The sequence below is a fragment of the Danio rerio genome, chromosome 3, assembly GCF_049306965.1.
Source record: "Danio rerio strain Tuebingen ecotype United States chromosome 3, GRCz12tu, whole genome shotgun sequence".
NCBI classification, from domain to species: domain Eukaryota; kingdom Metazoa; phylum Chordata; class Actinopteri; order Cypriniformes; family Danionidae; genus Danio; species Danio rerio.
Window position 1 is genome coordinate 17,433,661 of NC_133178.1, and position 24,103 is coordinate 17,457,763.

At 34.5% G+C, this 24,103-nt stretch overlaps 1 protein-coding gene and 1 long non-coding RNA gene across 4 annotated transcripts; one reads left to right on the forward strand and one right to left on the reverse strand.

Annotated features, from left to right (window-relative positions):
- Positions 1 to 354: 354 nt before the first annotated feature.
- Positions 355 to 23,978, reverse strand: slc5a11 (solute carrier family 5 member 11). 3 transcript variants are annotated; one of them, XR_012399081.1, is made up of 17 exons: positions 23,736 to 23,978; positions 20,455 to 20,619; positions 20,202 to 20,273; positions 18,898 to 19,002; positions 18,055 to 18,114; positions 15,983 to 16,087; positions 15,798 to 15,903; positions 14,851 to 14,931; positions 13,958 to 14,163; positions 12,766 to 12,901; positions 12,554 to 12,661; positions 11,999 to 12,149; positions 9,752 to 9,920; positions 7,273 to 7,488; positions 6,993 to 7,122; positions 3,975 to 4,298; positions 355 to 745 (listed from the first exon to the last, which is right to left on the reverse strand). XR_012399081.1 is itself a non-coding variant. In NM_001007300.1 (16 exons), exons 2-16 carry the CDS (start codon positions 20,587 to 20,589, stop codon positions 4,072 to 4,074), a joined length of 2,007 nt encoding a protein of 668 aa, NP_001007301.1. In that variant the 5' UTR covers positions 20,590 to 20,619; positions 23,736 to 23,832; the 3' UTR covers positions 3,825 to 4,071. The 3 variants fall into 3 exon arrangements, 1 of the variants encoding a protein (NP_001007301.1); XR_012399083.1 differs by lacking the exon at positions 355 to 745 and adding an exon at positions 1,748 to 3,077; NM_001007300.1 differs by lacking the exon at positions 355 to 745 and having other exon boundaries at positions 3,825 to 4,298; positions 23,736 to 23,832.
- LOC141381171 (uncharacterized) lies at positions 18,938 to 21,088 on the forward strand. Its single transcript, XR_012400914.1, has 3 exons — positions 18,938 to 19,027; positions 20,144 to 20,280; positions 20,446 to 21,088. It is a non-coding gene; the product is annotated as an uncharacterized lncRNA (long non-coding RNA).
- Positions 23,979 to 24,103: the final 125 nt, after the last annotated feature.

The window sequence follows — 24,103 nt, forward strand, 5'->3', positions numbered from 1 at the left end:
GTGTAGTTACACTAGTATTACACAAGTAAATACTATGTACCAGTGTGTACATACACTGTTGTTACATACTACTTACACATCTAGTCACCATGTAAGTTCACTGGTATAAGTGACACAATATAAAGGGGGACCAGGATTAGTTTATTTAAAAGTGAAAATTCGTCATTAATTGCTAATCCTCCCGTCGTTCCAACATTCAGAACACACATTTAGATATTTTATCATATTAGAAAGCAATTAAATTATGAAAATTGTGAAATTAAAGCAACCTCGTGCCAGGACAGGGTGTGCCTGTATGCATGCGAAGACGCACTCTAAACTCAAAATGGGAGAAAACTGGACAAGTGGATGACATAAAGGTGAGCAGCCTAATTTATTACATGTTTTGGTTAACTCATTCTTTAAATACAACTGTCTTGACCTCTAAAGGAAAAATCGTGAAACAAAATTACCGTTAAATTAATTTTAACAGAGATGCACACAGCTGCCAGATATTTTTACATTAGTTTTTAGGGATTAATATTAGATTAGCCTAATAAAAATGTGTAGTTAGACACTGTACAGTCCCACAGTAGTCTACACTATAAATAATATTATAATTTATTATTCATTATTAACAACTATAAAATTGACAAAAGATTTTTGAATGTTTGCTTTCATTTTGAAATCGACCAAGCACACTTACAGTTGAGAAAAGACAGCATCTTAGGTCAGTGGTTCTCAAACTTTATTCACCAAGTACCACCTCAGAAAAAATTGTCTCCAAGTACCACCATAATGACCTGTATTGAAATACAGTAGCGTATTAGGCATATTTAAGCAGCTACAGCTCTGCACAGTTCAAAAACAAGGCAGATTATTTCTTGTTATTATAAATATTTATTATTGTCAGCCACTTTAAACATTATAAATAGTTTGAACATTAACACTGTGTTTACAGGTAAAAATAATTAAAACGTCAACGTTTAATTTGAAATGTGCTTTTAAAGGTTAATTTAAATGGCACTGTTCTTAAAAAGTCAAAAGAAAACTGCTGTACATAAATGTGAAGTATTATCATAAAGTAGCCTTTTCATTAAAACCTGCAAATGTTCCTTGAACCTCATAAATATAGGCTCTATGTCGTCATATTCATATAAACTCTTTTTGATAAATGTAGAAATATATGTTGCATGCATATGACTTATTTGTGTATCTTTAAACCTAAACATTGACTTGTATTTTAAATATATGAATTGGATTTACATATTTAAATTAGAAGTTAGATCTGCTTACTGCATGTTAGAGTAGTCTATGTGTGTCAGAAAAGTTAGTGATTAAACTATACCTGTCAACACTGGGATATAAAAATACAGGATACCCCCCAACAACTGTTACAAATACGGGGAGGAAATTAGCTTTAAATGATAAAATACATAGCAAACATTAGAAGAAAAAAAAAGATTTAGCCTATTAAAATCAGTTTACTGATCCCATCGGTGTTAAAGGGTTAAAGCTGTGTTAATTTTTTATTTTATTTTAACTATTCAGCTATTCCTCCACGTACCACTAGAAGGAAGCCTGCGTACCACTATAGTTGTACACGTGAAGTCAAGTTTACAATTATAAATGAAATAGTTATATAGTGCATGATGTGGATTTGCCGTGGATCAACCTCTTTCATATGATGCAGGTAGGCTGAATGATAATCTTTAAAAAAAATATGTAATTTACTGCTATTTTCTTTGCAAAAATAAACACCAGAAAATATATTGTAGGCCTTTTAATAGCTAAAATACATTTAGCATATCAATTTTATTTCAACTTGTAGCTCATGAAATAATAATGTAACTTGAAAACAAGTTATTAAAATAGATCAAATTAATAATTGGGACACCCCTACTCCTTCACGTGAACGTGCAAAATGAGGGGGAAGGGGAAGGGCAAAGGGGTAGAACTGGGATTGGGCCTTAAGGATGTGCAGAAAGAAAGGCCCGGCCCCTGATTAATACTCTGTTTCAGTTGGAAGTAAATCAACATACTGAATTAAAAGACTGCAACTTCCAGTGGACGTACACATACTTAACCACGCCCCTCCAACTGTCAGTTTTGACAACAAACAGAAATGGCTAGGAGGCGATGTCTGTTAGTTTATAATAACTCTCACGAATCATTTTCCTGATCCGAATGACATGCCTACTTTACTACATCCAAACAGCTCGCAGTTGAAAAAAAAAAAAACAAGCCGAGCCCACTTTCTTCATTTAATATTTCGTTTCTCTAGGAACTGCATCACAATACGAAAACAAAAAACAGTCGCAGCCGGCCGGAAGTGCGATATGCACAATATAGCTGCAATTTTTTTTTTTTTTTAAATGACACTGTATAACAATAATTCGGATTTTTACAGTAATGTGATGGTTGAGTTAAGGGTTGGTGTGGGGTTGTTAGAGAATACAATTTATTGAATAATTTATTAGATAGTATAAATAATACTCGGTACAACTACTGATTTACATTACTGTGATGGTTGGGTTTAGGGTTGGGGTGTGGGTAGATGTTAATAAAATACAATTAACGAGAAATTTAATAAATAAATAATTATTGTGAATTTCCAGCCGCAACCATATCCGATCTAGCAACAACCCAGTTGCAGCCTTCAGGTCACACAGTTGTTGCTAGATCGGATATGGTTGCGGCTGGAAGTTAACAAGAATAGTTTATATCATTTATTACATTTTCCATTAATTGTATTTTATAAAAGTCTCCCCATCCTACTGAAAAAATGCTTAAACCAGCAGAGGCTGGTTGGCTGGTTTTAGCTGGTTGACCAGGCTGGTTTTAGAAGGGTTTTGGCCACTTCCAGGCTGGTTTCCAGCTATTTCTAGCCTGGTCTTAGCTGGTTAGGCTGGGAAATGACTAGCTAAAACAAGCTTGACCAGCCTAGTATTAGTTATGCTAATAAATTATCCAACTAACTTTTTAACGCCTACCCCTACCGTCACAGTACTGTGAAAACATGAATGATTGTTATACAGTGTCATAAAAAATGCTATATTGACATGCGTATCGCACTTCCGGCTGGCTGCGTATTTGATCTAGACCAGTGGTTCTCAAACTGACATATATGCAAATGTGCACCTGTACCACAGTTTGAGAACCACTGGTCTAAATCAAATACGCAGCCAGCCGGAAGTGCGATATGCATGTCAATATAATAGTGATATGCTGGCTTCATTTTAGTGGTACGCAAAGGGATACTGGATAATGTAAGGAACAAATTAACACACTTTAAATCCCTTGACTCAAACAATTACACTGATGTGATCAGCACCGGCTGTACCCTGAAGCGTACGATTACATCGGTGTGCATAGGAATGCTTAATTTAGTTCATCACGTCATCAGATGCTAATAAATAAACCCGCTTCGGCCAGCCAAAGAAAGAGGTGCGAGGCTGCGACGCTTGTGAAGCAGATATATGCTAGAGAAGCACTTTTTGCAGACCAGTGCTGTTGTGTTGGCATTTCAGTTACTGCAAACTTGGTAAATAATTTCCCATCTAAATAATTATCACAAATGTGTTAAATTTGTGTTTGTAGTTGTGTAAAACAATGCGTGTTTTCAATATATAAAGTTTTTGTAAAGCAGCGTGGCTTTTAATTAATGTGTTACCTCAGATTTAGGCTAATTCATCTAGATGTGATTCAAATGTTGCAGGACACAGAACAAAGACTTGAGCAACTTTCTTTTTACTTTAAGAACAGTAGCCATTTTTAATTAACTTTTAAAAGCACATTATGTTGACTTTTTATTTTATTTTTTAATAAAATAGCACAGTACAGTGTTAATGTTCAGACTATTTATTATGTTTAAGGTGGCTGACAATAATAAATATTTTTAATATTAGGAATTATTCTTTCTCATCATTATGGGGGTACTTGGAGAGACAATTATTTTCCGAGGTGGTACTTGATGAAAAACGTTTGAGAACCACTGATCTAGACTTTACCAGTTTACGCAGAATTTAGTAATCATCAAACTCCATAAAGCTGACTTTTGCAGTACAAATAAATTATGAAGGAGGAGTGTCTCTATGCCCAGTAGGCGATGAGAAAGACGGCCACTGACACACAGATGATGAGGTTTGCATTGACCACGTGTTTCATACAGGGCTCTTCCTCCAGGGAACACATGGCAGCGTCTGGAGGAGCAGGAGATGAAGAGGACTTTTCTGTCTGCTTCTCCATTCCACACAGCCAGAAGAGAGCAGACTTCAGTTTAGACGAGCCTGCATTGCTGGACACCGAACCGCTGGAATCTGGTGAACAAAAACGCACTCAGGATTACATGCAAACTCACTGACAATCAGCTATTGTAGGTCTGACAACTCCGAGTATGAATGTTCTTGAGGGACAATGTGCATATTGTGTTTTTGGTATTATGCAAATTGAGGTAGAAAGTTTTTATCATGTTAAACATTGTAAGAGAATACGTTGAAATTGTATTGATTCTGTTGAAGTTAACTGAAATTGCTACAGAATTGATTGTCATAATAACGAGGATGATGAAAATCTGAACATATTAGAAAAAGTGTCTCTTCTACTGTTATATGGCTCGGTGTAAATTAAGTTTAACAAACTTTGAAAGTCCCACATTTTTTACTTTATTTCCCATTATTTAAAATCACTGACATATCAAGCTTTGTCTCCCTATGCTGGATAACTTAATTATTTTTAACGTAAAATAGGCTTAAAGGAATGGTTCACCCAAATATTTATGTATTCACCATTTACGTACCCTCAAGTGATTCCAGAAAGTAGATATTTTAAAGAATGATTGAAACTGGTAACTATTGACTTCCATGATATTTGTTTTTCCCTACTATGGATGTCAATGGTTACCGGTTTCCAACATTATTCAAAATAAATACAGCAAAAATCAGTCCAAGGCACTCGAATGTGGAAAAAATCAGCCTTGGACTGACTTTTGTGGTTTATCCTGATGAATCCCTTAAGCCCCCGTCAGATCACACGAATTTGTCACTATGTCGGCATGATTTCCTTGACGTAGGGAGTCGTTGGGAATGTGCATCGTGACAAAAGATTCAATAGTTTCTTCTTGTGTAATGTGGCATAGTTTACAAAAACCAATACCTTATCTGCGACGCTTCACGACCTCATCGCAGAAAGTCTATTGCAGGGGTGTCCACACTCGGTCCTGGAGGGCCGGTGTCCTGGACAGTTTAGCTCCAACCTTAATCAAACACACCTGAACAAGCTAATCAGGCTCTTACTAGGTATACTGGAAACTTCTAGGAAGATGTGTTAAAGAAAGTTGGAGCTAAAGTCAGCAGGACACCGGCCCTCCAGGACTGACTTTGGACACCTCGGTCTAGCATGTTTAATTTTTTTCTCGTTCTTCACAAAGAGTTTTGTCATGTGGGTGGACCCAGTGCAACAGGAGCACATCATTTCTGAGATATTTCAGTGGGTGCTGCCGTTAATGCGCAAGTCAGGTAATCAAAAAATAGGCTGCATATTTAATTATGGGTGGGTCACGGGTTGATAAGATCAATCATTGGTTTTGCAAACTTTAAACTACCTTTTTAAAAATATTGTTTTAAGCAATTTTATCTGACAGACTGGCACAAATATGCAGACATCTTCATTCTCACAATGAGTTTCTGAGTTCTCTCAGCCTTCCAACAGGGTTTGTTCTTCCGAGATTATCTGGAACATGTTTAGTGCTGCGAATACATTATAAAAGCATTTCCTGCTTATTCAGATTGGCCATTAATAGTGAAAACAGTTTAATATCGGCTTCTCTGAAACTGAATATTTATTATTTAGTTTGATCTATGCTAGATTTTTATTTTATTTAACAAACCACCACAATCTCAGGGCAATTCGTGTTTTGGCGCTGAAGCATATAGCCGACTTGTTTTGAAGTGCTTCACCTCAAATGTTATTTGTTATTCTTGTAGATAACTGATCAACAAATGATACATTAAAATTAGGATAAAAATTATAGCAAACGAAATTTGTTTAAAAAAGGTAATTATTTCAAGAGAAATATACAGATTATATATTTTGTTTGTGCTTGTCCATTACTCAATTATACAGGTGGATAATTTGTTTTGCTCTGAAGAAAATAAGGATTTAATGAATGCTTCTCTGTGATTGTTGTATCACAAACCTCAGATATATATTTTTCAATATGTCATTGTTTTAAAGATTACATCTTTGAGCATTTGATTTTTCCTTGCTGCCGCTTGTGTGCTTTCATTTGCTCAGTCTCACTTGCAGCAAGTTCAGGCGAGGGACTGTTAAATAAGAAACCCATGGCTGGAAAATATTCATTTAGATTTCAAAGAAAATATCTTAATATTAAAAAGAAATCATAAGTTTGAACCTATCCATGTTGTAAGGAATGCCCTTAAATAATGTAGTTATTAGTTGTCAGCAAGCATCAGTGGTTAAAAACAAATGATATTAAGACAAGAAATATTGTATAGCAACACTTGTGAATGCTTTGGGAAATTACGCTCATGGTAAACGTCACGAGATGACTGATCGTTAAGGAACGTGTAGTCTGGTACACTTGTTACCCTTGACAAGTTGTTTTTATCAAGACAAAAATCACATAATCTGACATAGGGACTTTCATAAATGACAATAAAAATGGTGTGATCTGACTGGGGCTTTTCCCAAAGAGCACCAATACATTGTTTAAGCTACCCCTGAGCACTTGTTGCTTAAATTTAGGTTTCTTTAAAATGTCCGTTTTTGTGTTCAACAGAAAAAAAAAGCAGAAGAACAAACTGAAAGATGAGTAAATTAAGACTTTTTTTTTTAAGGGTGAACTATCCCTTTAAAATTGAGAAAAGATCAGGATAAATCTTGGCCAACCATTATATTTCTCTCTCTCTCTCTCTCTCTCACACACACAGACACACACTTTTTTTTATAAACAGTAAATTAATGCAGAAATATAGTTGAACTGGACAAAGTACCTTCTTTGGCAGGAAGTGCTTCATTTTCTCTGACTTTTATGTCGTTGTCGATGGTATAGAGCTCTGAAGACACGACCTCTTCACTTTCTATTACCGCATCAAAGCGCGTGTACCATGTCAACCGACTGATCTGCAAAACAGAGAAAATATTTTGAAGAATCCCAGAAAATGTTAACCATTAGTGTGAAAATCAATACAATGGACGTCAATGGTTTCCAACATTCTTAAAAGCATCTTCTTTTATGTTCAACGTAATAAATGTTTGGTAAGTCTTTCTGACCTGTTCTGGTTTGGGTTTTTCCGTGGCCAGACTGACACACACCACCACGACAAGCGTGAGGATAGTAAGAATGATGGAGAAGTAGAGGAAGTGAACGTATTTGATGATGTCAGGCCTGGTGTCGCTCTCGTAGCACTGCGGTGTGGGATAGATGAAATCCAGTATCATCCGCGTACAACCAACTGCCATTCCCACCATTAGACCCCAAAATGCCCCCTATACCAACACAACAGGCAAAAGACAGCTGAGAGTGGTTATATAGACCATTTTGAGGGATGTAAACAAAAGCAATGGTCCCAACTTATTTTCTGTTTTACATTTTTTATTTCTATAGCTTCCAAGAATCCAAACAGAGCCACATTTTGATAAATAATGTTAAAACAGTTATCATAAATTTAAGTTATGACTGAATTGCCTCTTGTTACAGTTATAAAATAGTTTGATAACAAGCAGGAAATGTTCATGGGCCAATGACATGACCGCATTGAAATGGTCTATAAATGGAGCATCATCTATATATAACTGTTAAATCATTAATGGTGGATGAAATTACTATGACAAGTCAACAGTTGTCAACATATTATGTATTTACTCAACCAATTTTTGTCCAAACACAAACTGCTTAGCCTCAAGTGGTTCTAGAAAGAAAGCTTTTTGAAGAATGTTATAAACCAAAAACCATTAACTTCCATAGTAGGGAAAATAAATACTGTGAAAGTCAATGGTTACCAGTTTCCACCATTCAAAATATCAGCTTGTCTATGTAATATACAGTTAAAGTCCGAATTATTAGCCCACCTGTTTTTTCCCCCCAATTTCTGTTTTTTCAACACATTTCTAAACACAATAGTTTTAATAACTCATTTCTAATAACTGATTTATTTTATCTTTGCCATGATGCCAATAAATATTTGACTAGATATTTTTCAAGACACTTCTATACAGCTTGAAGTGACATTTAAAGGCTTAAATGCAAAAATGTCAAATAAAATAAATGAACAATTTGTGTTCTATAGTGAGCCGACTCTCATCCTCTTGATTAGCATTATTTGTTTTGGGTTGTGCAGTTTAATTCACAGAATTTCTACAGGGTATGTTTTAAATTGTAAACTCGAAAACTATTTTGGTGACATCCATAACGCAGGTTTATTTTTCTCTTTTAAAGTATAAACATTTTTACAGATTGATATTTTCTGATCCCACACCTCTGTGGTGAGTTGTTATAAACAGGTGTTTCAATATAATGTTAACATAAAGATTCACTGTGAATGTATGTCTTGAGTTTTTACTGCAAATTTCACATCCATAACACTGGAAATGCTCTAATTCAATGTAATGCGTTCTCTAAAAATGTCATTTAAAATTAAAGTTAGTACAGTAGCACACGAACTGTGGAACGCATTACACCCATCTCTGAAAGTCAGTATTGCAAAAGTTTCAAGAACTTGAAAAATGATAGAATTTCAAAATTATCAGACACAAAGTCAATTATTAAAAGTAAAAGAAAAGTAAATTAAAACAAAAACAAATTGTCATAAAACATTAACATAAATTCATATTATTAGATTAGATTAATATTAGATTAATATTTTATTTTAATTTATTGATTCAATCATTCATTTTCTTTTCGGCTTAGTCCTTTTATTAATCTGGGGACGCCACAGCAGATATGTTTTATGCAGCGGATGCCCTTCCAACTGCAACCCATTACTGGGAAACATCCATACACACTCATTCACAAATACACTATAGACAATTTAGCTTACCCAAATCACCTGTACCACATGTCTGTGAACTTGTGAGGTGAAACCGGAGCACCAGGAGGAAACCCATGCAATAATTTTCATTTATTTCAATTGAAATTAACCTAGTTACTTTAACTGTCATAACACCAGCAGTCACAGAACCACAACATAACCAGGTCTCATCGAAACACTGCCCCCTCTCACCAACACACTGCACTTAGAGTACGAGTTAGAGTATGTTTTACTTTCTAAATGGGGTAAATTCGTCCTATTTGGCGTTTTAAGTTCTTTTGAACATAATTAGGTGCTGTTTATCAATAAGACAACGCTTCTATGTTTGCTCTTGCTGTCAATTTTGAAAAAAAAAAAGGATAGATTAAAGTGTCATGATGAAGCATACTATGGTTTAACAGCAGGTGCTGCAAGATGTGTCGCGAGGGGGAGTCAGATTTTCCTTCATCTCTTCTTGCGGGTGAGCCCACGCGGTTTGCGCTATGCACTGGTCACTACTACTGTAACTGAATGGAGTAGGAGCACACACAGTTCTGTTTTGTTTTAAAAGTTGCATATAAAAGTTTTGTTTTAAAACCGCCCAAATTTTGTCAACCCGTCACACAGATAATGACAACAAAAGAGTGACAATTATGACCGTATATGAGGTCAAAATTATACATGGAATTGTACATCTGATATAAAAGACCGTAACTAATGTTTGAGCACATTTTGTTTTGTACCTTCTCATTGGTCCGTTTCCAGAAGCATCCAGCCACAAAGATGACCGTTATGGGGGGCTGCAGGTACATACTGATGGACTGGATGTAGATGAAGAGCTGCCCGCCCTGACTGGCCTGAACCAGAGGAATCCACAGCACCGACACCACCACTAACACCAGTACAAACACCCTGACACACATGTTTGTTTTTGTCAATTGTGGGGACATTACAAGTGTTTCCATTGTTTTTATATTGTACAAACTGTATTTTCTATTGCCCTAACCTCACCCTACCCCTAAACCCAACCCTTGCAGGAAACTATGTACAGTTTTATTTTCTGGAATAAAACTCATTCTGTTTGACTTATAAGCTTTTTGAGAAATGAGGACATCAGCAATGTTATGTCCAGGTGAAGTCTCAATGGTTTTGCTTGTATTTAATTATGTTGGCTTGAACATGTTCTTTCTTTCTTTCTTTCTTTCTTTTTTCCTTCTTTCTTTCTATCTATCCCTGATGAATCTTAGTCGATCCATCCACCCATCTATCTAAATCATATGTCACTACTTTCTGTGCCGCCATGCCTATGTCATTATACCGATTTGTGTCCTAATATGTCACAAAAACACGTACACACACTGCAGCTCAGTTTACTGACAACCAGCAGGGGCCGCCAGTGACACACTATATGATGTTGATCGTTTTCTGTCAATGTTTGAGGCTGTTCAATAACCAATGTCTTTATGTCAGCCTCTAACATACTGTAGGCCAATTTTGGGTTTTGGTTAAAATATAAATCAGGATATCATCAAATTCTAACATTAGCTTAACATCATCCTGATTTTTATTTACAGCCCATGTTGTGTAAACTGTTTAGGCATCAAGCTAATTTTGATTTCCATCTAATTTTGTTCAACCATAGTACTTTTTATATGAACAATCTACTTTATTATTGAGAATATGATCATTTTTACAAGTCCCCTAGAGTTAAGCAGTTGAGTTTTACTATTTTTGAACCCATTCAGCCAATCTCTGGTTCTGGCAGGAGGATATTTAGCTTAGCTTAGCATAGATCATTGAATTAGATTAGATCATTACCATCTCACTCGAAATTGACACCAGGGATAAATTTCTTATTTAAATCTTGACTCTTTTGTAGTAACATCATGTACTAAGGACTGACAGAAAAGGAAAAGTTGCTATTTTCTAGGTCAATATGACTAGAAACTCACTGGAAACTATTCTTCCAGTGTAATAATCAAGAAACATTCCTGACGTACCATAGCTGCAGCAGTCAATAGTATCTGGATGCAGCCTTTATGATACAAGCTAAGCTCACTCAGCGATGCAATGTCAGACACAATGCACTCAATGGAGTGAGTGACGTCACTGTAATGCGTAAGGCTAGGGGTGGAGTTAGGTGAGCGCATTAAAAAGCATTGGATGCAACTCAGAGTGCACTGCACCAGGTCTGCATCCAGACCCCTCTTGCAGCAGGTGCAGTTACACAGCAGCTGAAGTAACCAACACTGTCTTTTTGTCTCTCTCCAACATTGGGCTGACTTTAGGTTTTGGGTTTTGGTTAAAATATAAATCAGGATATCATCCAAACCCAACATTGGTTTGACATCAACCTGATTTTTATTTACAGCCCTTGATGTGTAGACTGTTTAGGCATCAAGCTAACTTTGATTTCCAACTAATTTTGTTCAACACGGAGTAGGTTTATTTGAACACTCTATTTTTGAGAATATGCTAATTTTTACAAGTCTCCTATATTTAAACAATTATTTTACTTTTTTTGAACCCATTCAGCCAATCTCTGGGTCTACTGGGAGCACTTTTAGCTTAGCTTTTATCATTAGAACCAGATTAGACCATAAGCATCTCACTCAAAACTGACACCAAAGATACATTTCTTATTTAAATCTTGACTCTTCTGTAGTTACATCATGTACTAAGACTGACAGAAAATGAAAGTTGCTATTTTCTAGGTCAATATGACTAGAAACTTGCATTCCAGCGTAATAATAAAGGAACTCTGCTGCTGTTCCATGGCTGCAGCAGACACAAAAGTTACACAGCATCTGAAATTAGTCCCAAGCACTAAGCCCTACACTTGCACCACCAGTTAGAATCTACATAATATAATTGCTCCCAATCCCCGAATAGATTCAAAATTGTTAAAACTCAACTGATACCTCTATAGAGCTTATTCTCAGAAGAAAAACATGGAGTGTTCCTAGTTTAAATGCTTGCTAATGTCTCACCTTCCCACAATCATGAGCTCCCACTCAGAGGCAGTGTGACGGATGTTCCTCCACAGGTCCATGGTGAAAATAGTGCTGGAGCTGTTGAATATAGAGGTCAAAGAGGACATGAGCGCAGCCAACATCACCGCCATCATTAAACCCCTCAGACCTGCACAAACACACAGGAAGAAAATTACTCGTCCATTTATGAAATCTAAAGAAAAACACAGCGACACATTCTTATTTTACTTTCTTGTTTAGTGCAATTATCTCAAAATTACTAAATCAATACACATTTTCTAAGCAAGCAAGTTAATAATGTCTTATTTTCAGAAATAATGTCAAAATTAGGTGAGTTTTTCCTTAAAGCAGGCAAAATAATCTGCCAAATGAGGTAAGCAAAATAATCTTGTTTTCGATTTGAAACACTTTTTTTTGCTTAGCATATTGAAAGATTATTTTTACTTGTTTTGCAGAAAAAACTCACTTAATTTTTGACATTATTTCTGAAAACAAGACAATATTTCTTACTTGTCTAGAAAATGTTTCTTGATTTAGGAAAATATTAGATACCTGCAGGAAGGAGCTCCATGACCAGCTTAGCATAAGCGATGTCCGAGCAGCCCACCGAATTCCCACAAACTTCTTTACACACCTCCGGGTCTCCACAGCCCACCTCGTCTGCAATTGACATACAAAACATGACAAATTGTATGTTTACATATGGAAAGTCACTAAAGGCCAGGGTGTTTTTATTTTTTCTTTCCTTATTTTCAGTGGTGCACCTGGGTAAAGTATTCTGCTGATCATGCCTGGGATCACCATCATGAAGAAGGGCAAAACTTTGATGTAAGCGGCCAGCAGAGATCCCCCTTTAGCATGCAGAATATTCTTAGCTGCTAGTGAACGCTGCACTATCACCTACACACAGATATGACAACAAAATAAATGATACTTAGAAGCTATGGTGGTTAATCAGCTCACTTAAGAGGCATTTTTATATAATTATTATAATATTTGCAGGGGCGACACAGTGGCGCAGTAGGTAGTGCTGTCGCTTCACAGTAAGAAAGTCGCTTGCTCGAGCCTCGGCTGGGTCAGTTGGGGTTTCTATGAGAAGTTTGCATGTTTTCCCTGCATTCACGTGGGTTTCATCCGGGTGCTCCAGGTTCCCCCACAGTCCAAAGACATGTGGTACAGGTGAATTGGGTAAGCTAAATTGTCCGTGAATGTGTGTTTTTGAGTGTGTATGGTTGTTTTCCAGAGATGGGTTGTGGCTGGAAGAGCATCCGCTGTGTAAAAACGTGCTGGATAAGTTGGCAGTTCATTCCGCTGTGGCGACCCGTATTAATAAAGGGACTCAGTCAAAAAGAAACTAAAAAAATATTTGCATGTAATATTGTGTATTTGATTTATATATGTTTTACAATTTGACATACACTACAAGTGACTATTAGGTGCAAGAACATAATAGAGCCATACCTGTCAACATTGGGATATGAAAATAAGGGATGTTCCCACCATAATAAGGGATTCCCCTTAATGGATGGATGGATATATATATATATATATATATATATATATATATATATATATATATAATATCATCAGGGATAGATAGATAGATAGATAGATAGATAGATAGATAGATAGATAGATAGATAGATAGATAGATAGATAGATAGATAGATAGATAGATAGATAGATAGATAGATAGATAGATAGATAGATAGATAGATAGACAGACAGACAAACGGACGGACGGACGGACGGACGGATGGATGGATAGATGGATGGATGCATTGGTGGGTGGATGGATGATGGATGGATTGGTGGGTGGGTAGATGGGTGGATGGGACTTAGATTCATCAGGTATAGATAAAAAGATAGAAGGAAAAAGAAAGAAAGAAAGAAAAAAAGAAAGAAAGAATATGTTCAAGCCATAATTAAATACAAGCAAAACCATTGAGACTTCACCTGGTCAGAACACCAGTACCACATGGATGGTATGGACATGCCTAGGATTACTCCAGGCCAGGGCAGGTCAGAGGTCACAGGGTGACGGAAAATATGAAAAGCATCGTCACGAGGGATTCCACAGGTGGTGTTGGGCACTCGGATGGAGGGAATAGCTTGAGGATACTTGTCCAGGACAGCTTCAAATCCCCCAACTTCTGCAAAACCTGCACAGTGATATAAAAAAATTAAATAAATCTCAATTGGGGCCTAATATTATTATTACATTAAACAGCAGCGCTCAAACCTACTGGAGGTCCATTTTCCAGCAGATTTTTGCTCTAACCTATATGAACCCCAGCTGAAACAGCGAATTACTAACTCCATTTGGAAGGGCTCATCCTTTTACACTAATCACTTCTAAGTGTTTACCCTCTGGAGTGCATCTCTGAAGGGATTAGGGCATAGGTATCCATTCCAATTGAAACAATGTGTGCGACACTAAACATTTCCCTACACAAAGGATCATATGGGCTTGAAATGTCCATCGGTTGTACCATTGAAAATTTCCTTTAAACTGACCAGTTTTGAGCACTTTGCTTTGGAAAAACACTTCAAAATGGCGCCCTCTATTGTTTTCACTTAGAAGTGCCCTTAGGAGGGGATATATATATATATATATATATATATATATATATATATATATATATATATATATATATATATATATATATATATATATATATATTTATATATATATATATATATACACATACATACATACATACATACATATATATATACATACATATATATATATATATAACCCTTTTGGAAAGTACTTCAAGTGTGCTAGAGCTGGTTGGACCTAAAACTTGCAGACCCTATGGTAGTCGAATTGGAAAAGAACTCACTGAAGCCCATGAGGATCAGGGCTCCGATCACCATGATGATGGTCTGAACCGCATCAGTGTAGATCACTGCTGCCAGACCACCTGCGAATCAAGAAAAGGTTTAAAAGATAATATGATTTCAGTTCTTTAAGGATTAGAAGTCTGTTTACAACAAGATTGATTACAATAACCTGTGACTGTGTTGAACCAGTGTCATATTTAACAGCCAAAGTCACATAATCTTCAGTAAAAATGATATGACATTGAGAACTTATGTACCAATGTCTATTTCATACCAGTATTGTGAATTCAAAAATAAATGAAAGGGTATGTTAAAGTAGAAAAAGTCTGTTATCAGATCCTCAATAAAACAAACGTAAAGATGCACCAATATGCAGGTCAATAAATTAATTAAAACTAAAAAAAACTTTTTTGATTTTTTAAATTCAAACTGAAAATAAGATTATTTTACTTAACCCATAGCATATTATTGTTTTTAAGGGGAAAATATTAATTTTGAGTAATTATTTCTGAAAATAAAACTATTTTTTTACTCATTAAGAAAACGTTGGTTGATTAAGGAATGTTTAGACATTTTAACAAGAAACAATTAACAAACAATTATAGTGTTTTCTAATAGTATTACATATCTAAATGTGTTTGTGAATATACTGTTTATAAGGCTAATTACATGCTTAATTGTTTGTGCTTTTGGATCTTTATATTTGAAATAAGCATAAAATTGTTAAGTATTTCGTCTTTATTATTTTAATCTATGTTGCATAAAACTACAATGAAAGAAACAACTCGAGCGCCGATGTAAACTGACAGCCAATCAGAATCCGCCCTGCTTTAAAGAGCGCGAAAATTTAAAAAGCGACGGTTGACGGACGCAGCGGTTGCTGGTTTGTGGACGCTAATCGTATTTAATGCAAATGAGTCATGACACAAATAAAAAAATGTCTGACCTGCGATAGTGTACAGAGCAGTAATGCCCAGAAGCAAAACCACAGCGAGGTAAATATTCCACTGCAGAGCCTGCTGGATGAACACAGCTCCTGCGTACATGTCTACCTGAAGACAGAGAAATACTCAATCACCGAACCAGCAAGACCAGGTAAATACATGATTAAATGTAAGTTTGCATACTTACTGATATTTTGGTGAAGATGTAGATAAATAGATATAAAACACAAAGAAATAACTGTATCCTTTTGCCCCCAAAACGTTTCTTTAAATACTCAGGCATTGTTGTGACCTGCAAGACCATTAAAAAGTCACTTTAAAAGGGAGAGTTATTATTTTTAAAGACTTTTTTCTTCCTCAGTTGTTCTTAGTGATTCAAAGTGCAAGTTGAAGAATATAGGAAATAAAAGGTAAAGAGTAAACAAGAATGTCAGATTAATCAGTAAAACCAATAATATACATATTCAATAATATAACTGAAATAAAAGTGCTGAAAAAAGACCACAGTTTTAGATAAAAATATTATTTGATGTTTTACTGCAGAAAACAGTCACCAAAATATGGAAGCCCGTTCTCACCACTAATATAAAATAAATTATTTAGCAAAATAAAAAAACGATAAAGTTAGAATTTTGAGTTATTAAGTCATAATTCTGAGTTATAGTCAGAATTTTAAGTAATAAAGTCAGAGCTGCGAGTTATAGTCATAGTTTTGAGGTATTAAGTCAGAATTGTGAGTAATAGTCAGAATTGCTAGTTAAAAAGTCAGTATTCTGAGTTATAAAGTCATAATTCTGAGTTATTAATTAAGAATTCTGAGTTATAAAGTCAAAATTGCAAGTTATAAAGTCAAAATTGCGAGTTATACGGTCATAATTCTGAGTTATGAAGTCAGAATTTTTAGTTATAAAGTTAAAATTTTGAGGTATAATGTCAAAATCTTGAGTTATAAAGTCAGAATTGTGAGTTATAAAGTCAGAGCCGCGAGTTATGAACTCAGAACTGTGAGTTATAAAGTCAGAGTTATGTAGTCAGAATTTTGAGTTATAAATCATAATTTTGAGTTAAGTAAGAATTCTGAGTTGTAAAGTCAAAATTGTGAGTTATAAAGTCATAATTCTGAGTTATGAAGTCAGAATTTTGAGTTTTAAAGTTAAAATTTTGAGTTATAAAGTCATATTTCTGAGTTATTAAGAAATCTGAGTTATAAAGTCGCAATTCCGAGTTATAATGTCAGACTTCTGAGTTATTAAGTAAGAATTCTAAGTTATAAAGTCAGAGTTGTGAGTTATAAAGTCAGAATTCCGAGTTATGAAGTCAGAATTGTGAGTTATAAAGTCAGAATTTTTAGTTATAAAGCCAGAATGTTAAGGTATTAAGTCAATATTCTGAGTGTTAAAGTCAGAATTAAAAGTTATAAAGTCATTATTCTGAGTTATAAAGTCAGAGCTGTGAGTTATAAAGTCTGAATTTTAAGTTGTAAAGTCATATTTTGAGGAATTAAGTCGGAATTTTAAGTTATAAAGTCAGACTTTTGAGGTATTTAGTCAGAATACTGAGTTATATTCTGAGTTTTGTGTTATGTCGACTGGCCATAAATGGCGTGTCTGTTAAGGACGCATGCACATTAGCTCATAATCACAACATAAAGCCTATATCCAAGGTTTTATTGTTTATCACGCTTTCAAAAAGGAAGTATATAGGCTTGTTGAACTAGGCTGTCTATTTATTCGTATGGATTTGGATCTTTTTTAGTTATGCCATTTACACTATTTGGTCAAAATAGCAATTATAAATCATAAAACAGAGCGCCTGTAACTATTAGCTGTAAGTTGTGTGATTCCATCAAAAGTCTAAAATTAAAATTTCTATATTATTTATCTATTATATGAGTAAAAATGACATGATTTACCTCGTGTTGCGGCTATTATTTGTTTCATATTGCATATGTGGTGTACTTGTAGCTGCAGACACATGTATTACACATGGACATTATAAACATAGGCTTTACAACTCGCAATTGCGACTTTATAGCTCAGAATCCTGATTTTTTTTATTTTTTTTTATTCAGTGACGGGCATCCAAACGAACAGCTTATAAGTAAATGAATGGTCATGTTTGAGTTAACTATATCTACATAACAGTTATGTGCATATCAGTAAAAGCTGGTACTGTTTTTAGTGTATTTTGATGCATCCATACAAAACATTTTAAAATTGTGCATGTAATGCTATATGAAACGTGTTGCTGCTGTCTCACCCTTGATGCAATATAGATGGGTAAAAACAGCCAACCCATGACAAGCACCATCAGCATGCCCTGCACAAAAACATGTGAAGTTAATCTCTGAGATACTAACTATATACAACACAAGAGCCTGTAGAGGTCACTTATTCCATAATTATTCACATTTTTCCTGAATCTACTGTATATGAGACCCTGGACCACAAACCAGACAATGCATGGGTATATTGGTCAAAAGGCAAAATCAGCCATTTTTATTATCAAAAATCATTAGAATTAATATCATGTTTCATGAAGTCATTTTGTAAATGTCCAACTATAAATATATAAAATCTAATATTTGATTGGTAATAACCACTGCTTTGAGCTTAATTTGGAAAACCTTTTAAGGGCCTGTGAAATTAAATTTTTATTAGTTAGTATATCAGTAAGTTAGTCTTACGGATATTTATAATCTAGTATGCCTCAAAACAGTGGCACAATTTACATTTAGGAGATATAGTTTGTCACTTCCGCTTAAACATCCACACATACCCATTCACACTCTACGCTTACCCAATTCACCTATACCACATGTCTTTGGACTGTGGGGGAAACCGGAGCACCCAGAGGAAACCCACACCAACATGGCGAGAACATACAAACTCCACACAGAAATGCCAACTGACCCACCCGAGGCTCGAACCAGCGACATTCTTGCTGTGAGGCAGTTGTGCTACTCTTATAGGTAAAATACAATCTCAATTCACAAAATGTATAATTATGGCTGGTTTGGTGGACAAGGGTCACATATAAAGTATTAAATTCTTCAGATCAATACATTCTCTGTTTCTTAAATTGTAGATACTGTGTGCTCACATTCCATTCGTAAGCGACGGCACCGATACCAGCTGCTGCCCCAGAGCCAGCAAGACCAATGAAGTGACCACTGCCCACATTACTGGCAAACAGAGACGCACCCACCTGCATAACATGACAGATGGAGAAGGTGTGAGACAGAAATTGCATTAATTCCAAGATTTTAAAAAGCCAAAACAATAAGACTAAAACAAGGAAGCAAACAAACAAAAACATTGCTTGGAGTAAAATAAATGTTAACTGAAATGTGATATACAATTTACAGTTGAAGTCAGAATTATTAGCCCCCCTTTACTTTATTTTTTAATTTGTTTTAAATATTTTACAAATGATGTTTAACAGAGCAAGGAAATTTTCACAGTATTTCTGATAATATTTTTTCTTCTAGAGAAAGTTTTATTTGTTGTATTTCCGCTACAACAAAAGCAGTTATAAATTTTTAAAAAAAAAGTTTTAAGGTCAAAATTATTTGCCCCTTTAAGCTATATTTTGTTTCGAGAACATGCCATCGTCATACAATAACTTGTCTAATTACCCTATCCTGTGTAGTTGACCTAATTAACCTAGTTAAGCCTTTAAATATCACATTAATTGTCTTGAAAAAGATTTAGTAAAATATTATTTACTGTCATCATGGAAATAATAAAATAATTCAGTTATCAGAAATTAGTCATTAAAAGTATTATGTTTAGAAATGTGCTGAAAAGATCTTCTCTCCCTTAAATAGAAATTGAGGGGAAAAAATAAACAAGGGAGCTAATAATTCAGGGGGGTTAATAATTCAGATTGCAACTGTTATTTCATTCAGTTACCAAGTAAACTTTTTTTTAGTATTGTTTAAAATAAAAAAAAAGTAAAACAAGCAAATAAAGTAATCAAAACTAGATGGACATTTTGGAAAAATAATAAAAACACAAACAATAAACAGTAAAATGGTCAAACTTCACATTAAGATTTCATTTGTGAACATGAGTTCACTGCATTAACATAAATGAACAGAATTTGTGAAAAGATCCTACAGTATAAATGTTAATTTCTGTTTTAAGCTATAAATATGAATATTTAGCCAAGGCTCTGTAAACTAACATGAATAACCAATGAACAATTGTATTTTTATTAAGTAACATCAACAAAGATTAATACGTGTTTTAAAATGTACACTACAGTTTGGGTTAACTAATGCATTAACTAACTAATGTTAACAAAAATAACTGTACAACTCATCTATTATTTGTTCTTATTTTAGTGTGAATCATCACTTGTAATATGGACATGGTTTATTTGACTGAGATGAACTCACTTACTGGCCACCAAGTCATGTTTTTGCCAGCTAGAAAATATCCATCCACTGTGCTCCTCTTGGTCTTCCACATGGACTGTTGGGTGAGCAAAGGTTATAAATATGCCATATACAAGATGTTAAGTCATAAATGTGATAAGTAAAATATTTACACAGCAATGTTTTTTTATTGAGCATTGCAAAAAGAACAAGAATATAAAGCCTAAAGGGGTCACTGTATAATTACATGGTCATGATTGTGATTTCAGGAAACGTACCCACAAGCCCACAGCCAGTACCAAGAGGAAGTAGATGACAAGCACCACTATATCTGTGGTGGCGAGGGTGGTCTGTTGTGCTGTGCCATCACTGGTGGGAGTAGGAGACGCATCGGGAGCCTCAGTGGCAGCCATGAGGCCAGGGAGTTTCTCAGGCGCGTGTCTCTTTAAAACAGCACAGGGTTTATGATTGTCTCATACACAGACTCTGACATGAACACTGTGTAATTATATCAAGACATGACTTTATATCTTAGCTGATTATAAAGTACATTATCTGAACGCTATTTTCATGTTTCATGCTTTTACAAGTATTGTGTAATCAGATCCCAGGTATAAAGTTAAAATGAAAGAATGTCAAGCATTTAAATCCGAAAACTCTCGAGAAAGGATCAAAAAGATAATTGATAAAGCCATACAAATGATAGTTTTACTGCTGATAAAAATTTTTTATTATATGCAAACTTGCCTATAGCAGTATGAATGACACGTTTTCAGGTCTTGTTAAAGAGTAAAGTTTTTTTTGCGTCAAAGTGTGTAAAGGTATGTGCATCATCAGCCCCAAACTCACAGAATATCACACCATTAGTAACCTATTAAAAGTTTTCCACTTTGACAAGTGAAACTCCTCAAATGTTCCAGTTGTTCATGATACTGAATAAGGATTTTTACTTTTAATGGAAAGATTCACATCTGAAGAGCAATTTAAGCTGTTTTAAATTGAACTCCAGTATATTGCAGACTATATACATACAGTGCTCAGCATACTGTATGAGTACACATTCATTCATTTTGTCGGCTTAGTCCCATTAATAATCCAGGGTCGCCACAGCGGAATGAACCGCCAACTTATCCAGCATGTTTTTATGCAGCGGATTCCCTTCCAGCCACAACCCATCTCTGGGAAATGTATGAGTACTCCCTCACAAATCTCTCATTTCAATTAATATTTTCTAAAGACAGCTATACAATATTACATATGTGCATAAAAATTAGATTAGTCAGTTCTAAAGCTAAATCTGGAGCTAATCTAACAAAATAAGTTATGATAATGGTCCGAAAACTTGTACATCCAAATTTATATGTAAGAGAAAAATCTTAAATACAAAATTTAAAAAAAGGAAAAAAAAATAAAAATTAAATTTTGTTTAAACTTTAAAGTTTGCTATTTTTTTTCCAATATTTTGCATTCATTTAATTGTATTATCTTTCAATTTCTAAATATGTTTGGTGACTAAAGTATTATTTTAATAAATATATCTGTTTAATAAATCAGTTTTGTTCAAATGCACAAAAATACAGTTGAAATCAGATTAGCCCCCCCTGAATTATTAGCCCCCTTGTTGATTTTCCCCTAATTTCTGTTTAACAGGGAGAAGACTTTTTCAACACATTTCTAAACATAATAGTTTTAATAACTCTTAATTTCTAATAACTGATTTATTTGATCTTTGCCATGGTGACTGTAAATAATATTTAACTAGATATTTATCAAAACACTTCAATACAGCTTAAAGTGACAATTAAAGGCGTAACTAGGTTAATTAGGTTAACTAGGCAGGTTAGGGTAATTAGGCAAGTTATTGTATAATGATGGTTTGTTCTGTAGACTATCGGAAAAAAACATTGAAGTGGCATGATTTTGACCTTAAAATGTTTTTTTTACATTTATTTAAAACTGCTTTTATTCTAGTTGAAATGAAACAAATAAGACTTTCTCCAGAAGAAAAAATATTATCAGATATACTGTGAAAATTTCCTTGCTCTGTTAAACATCATTTGGGAAATATAAAAAAAATCAAAAACATCAAAGGGGGTCTAATAATTCTAATGGCAACTGTACATTGCATATATTATCTGAGAAATGAATACAAATATTCATCTTCAAAATGGGGTGTACTCAATCATGCTGAGCACTGTGTATATTTTCTGCATTTTTTCCTTATGTCCATTATCCAGTCAAGGTAAGACATGAAATTTCACTTATACTTGTTTCATCTCCCTTTTCAGTACAACTCAAATGTACTCTATTGGAGTGATATCTAGTAACTGCTGAATCAAGAGTTTAGTGAACTCACTGTCATGTTCAAGAATATAGATGAGCTTAGTGACATTGTGCATTATCTTGCTGAAAGGTAAGCTCTGGCATTTAAACGATGCACTAAATAATCTAAAATGTACAGAGAAAATACTTTGCTTCCACACACTATTACACCAACAGCCTAAATTATTGATACAAGGCAAGATCCATGCGTCCATACAACATTCTGACCCTACCTTCTAAATATCTCTTTAAAAATTGAAAAATGTTAGTAAAGCAGTAAAGGAAGGCTAAAGCTAGTAAAGCAGAAATTGTATGTTCTTATCTGACAGAAGTTTCACTGCTGTGCATTTCTTCTGCTGCTGTAGCTCATTTGCTTCAAGGTTTGATGTGTTGTGCATTTAGAGTTGCTCTGTTGCAGACCTCTTTTGTAATAAGTAGTTATTTGAATTACTGATCTTTAAAATTTGGTTATTCTGCTCTGACATCAGAGGCATTTTTGCACAGAAAACTAGACATTTTTGTAAACCTGAGGTGTCCAATCCTGCGATGTTTAGGAGTAATGCTATTAAAACAAATATGAACCAGTTTATCAGGGTTTTCAGACTTTCTTGAGGCATACCCCGTAAACCCTAAAGGTTGTTCGTGAAAATCACGAACACATTTCAGAAATACTCAGACCAGCCTGTCTGGGACAAATGATCATGGCATGTTTAAAATCAGTAAAAGTCACTTTCTCCCTCTTTTGCTGCTATTTGTTTTATATTGTTTTAACTACATCGTTACCATGTGTTTGGCTGAAATATTTTCATTAGCAAGCAGATAAATACAGTGTACTTAATAAAGTAGCCAGCAAGTTATATATACATACATATACAGTACATATATATGTTTGTATATATATATATATATATATATATATATATATATATATATATATATATATATGTGGTTTAGTCATCCATTGTCTAAATAGAAGAGGAAACATGCTAATAGCGTCAGCCTAAACAAGACCTGAGCATTGTTTATAAGCCTGAACAAGTGGTTTAAAAGCCTGAACTGTTAAATATCATTCACACCCACCAAAAGTAAAATAAACAAATATATTAATATTAACAAAACTGTGTTCTCTGTCTGGTGAATGGAACAAAACTGAACTTTTTCAGTCATTCATACATGACATGGACATGGACATCCACTACATGAACAAAGAGAACGAATATAATATTTAAAGACTCACCTGAGCAACGTGTCAGAAAAACATAGAAGACTTTATCCTAGTGAATAGGCCATTTAAACAGAACTGTAGGGTCTCCTGTGATCAAATCCAGTGTTTCTAGAAAACCCTTCTTCGATCAAAGGGATCAAATTCCACTTGCCTTCATGTAAGACTACACATTAGTTAAAATGTAAGGGTGTTTTATTACCAAAACAGTAATGACAACAGAGCAATGTTGCAACTTCACTCACAAAGTTACTCAGTAGAGGTGCCAACATTTATTAAACATGATATATTACAAAAGAAATTTCTCAAACGAATGAACTGTTGTAAAAGTGCTGTACTGTCCTGTAAGTGTTTATATATATATATATATATATATATATATA

Coding starts and splice junctions, on each gene's coding strand:
- slc5a11 (NM_001007300.1), bottom strand. CDS start 20,589: ATGGCTGCCACTGAGGCTCCCGATGCGTCTCCTACTCCCACCAGTGAT. Junction 16,088..18,054: donor CCATCTATATTGCATCAAGG/GTGAGACAGCAG, acceptor ATGGTCTTGCAG/GTCACAACAATGCCTGAGTA. Junction 14,932..15,797: donor TGCTCTGTACACTATCGCAG/GTCAGACATTTT, acceptor CTTGATTCGCAG/GTGGTCTGGCAGCAGTGATC.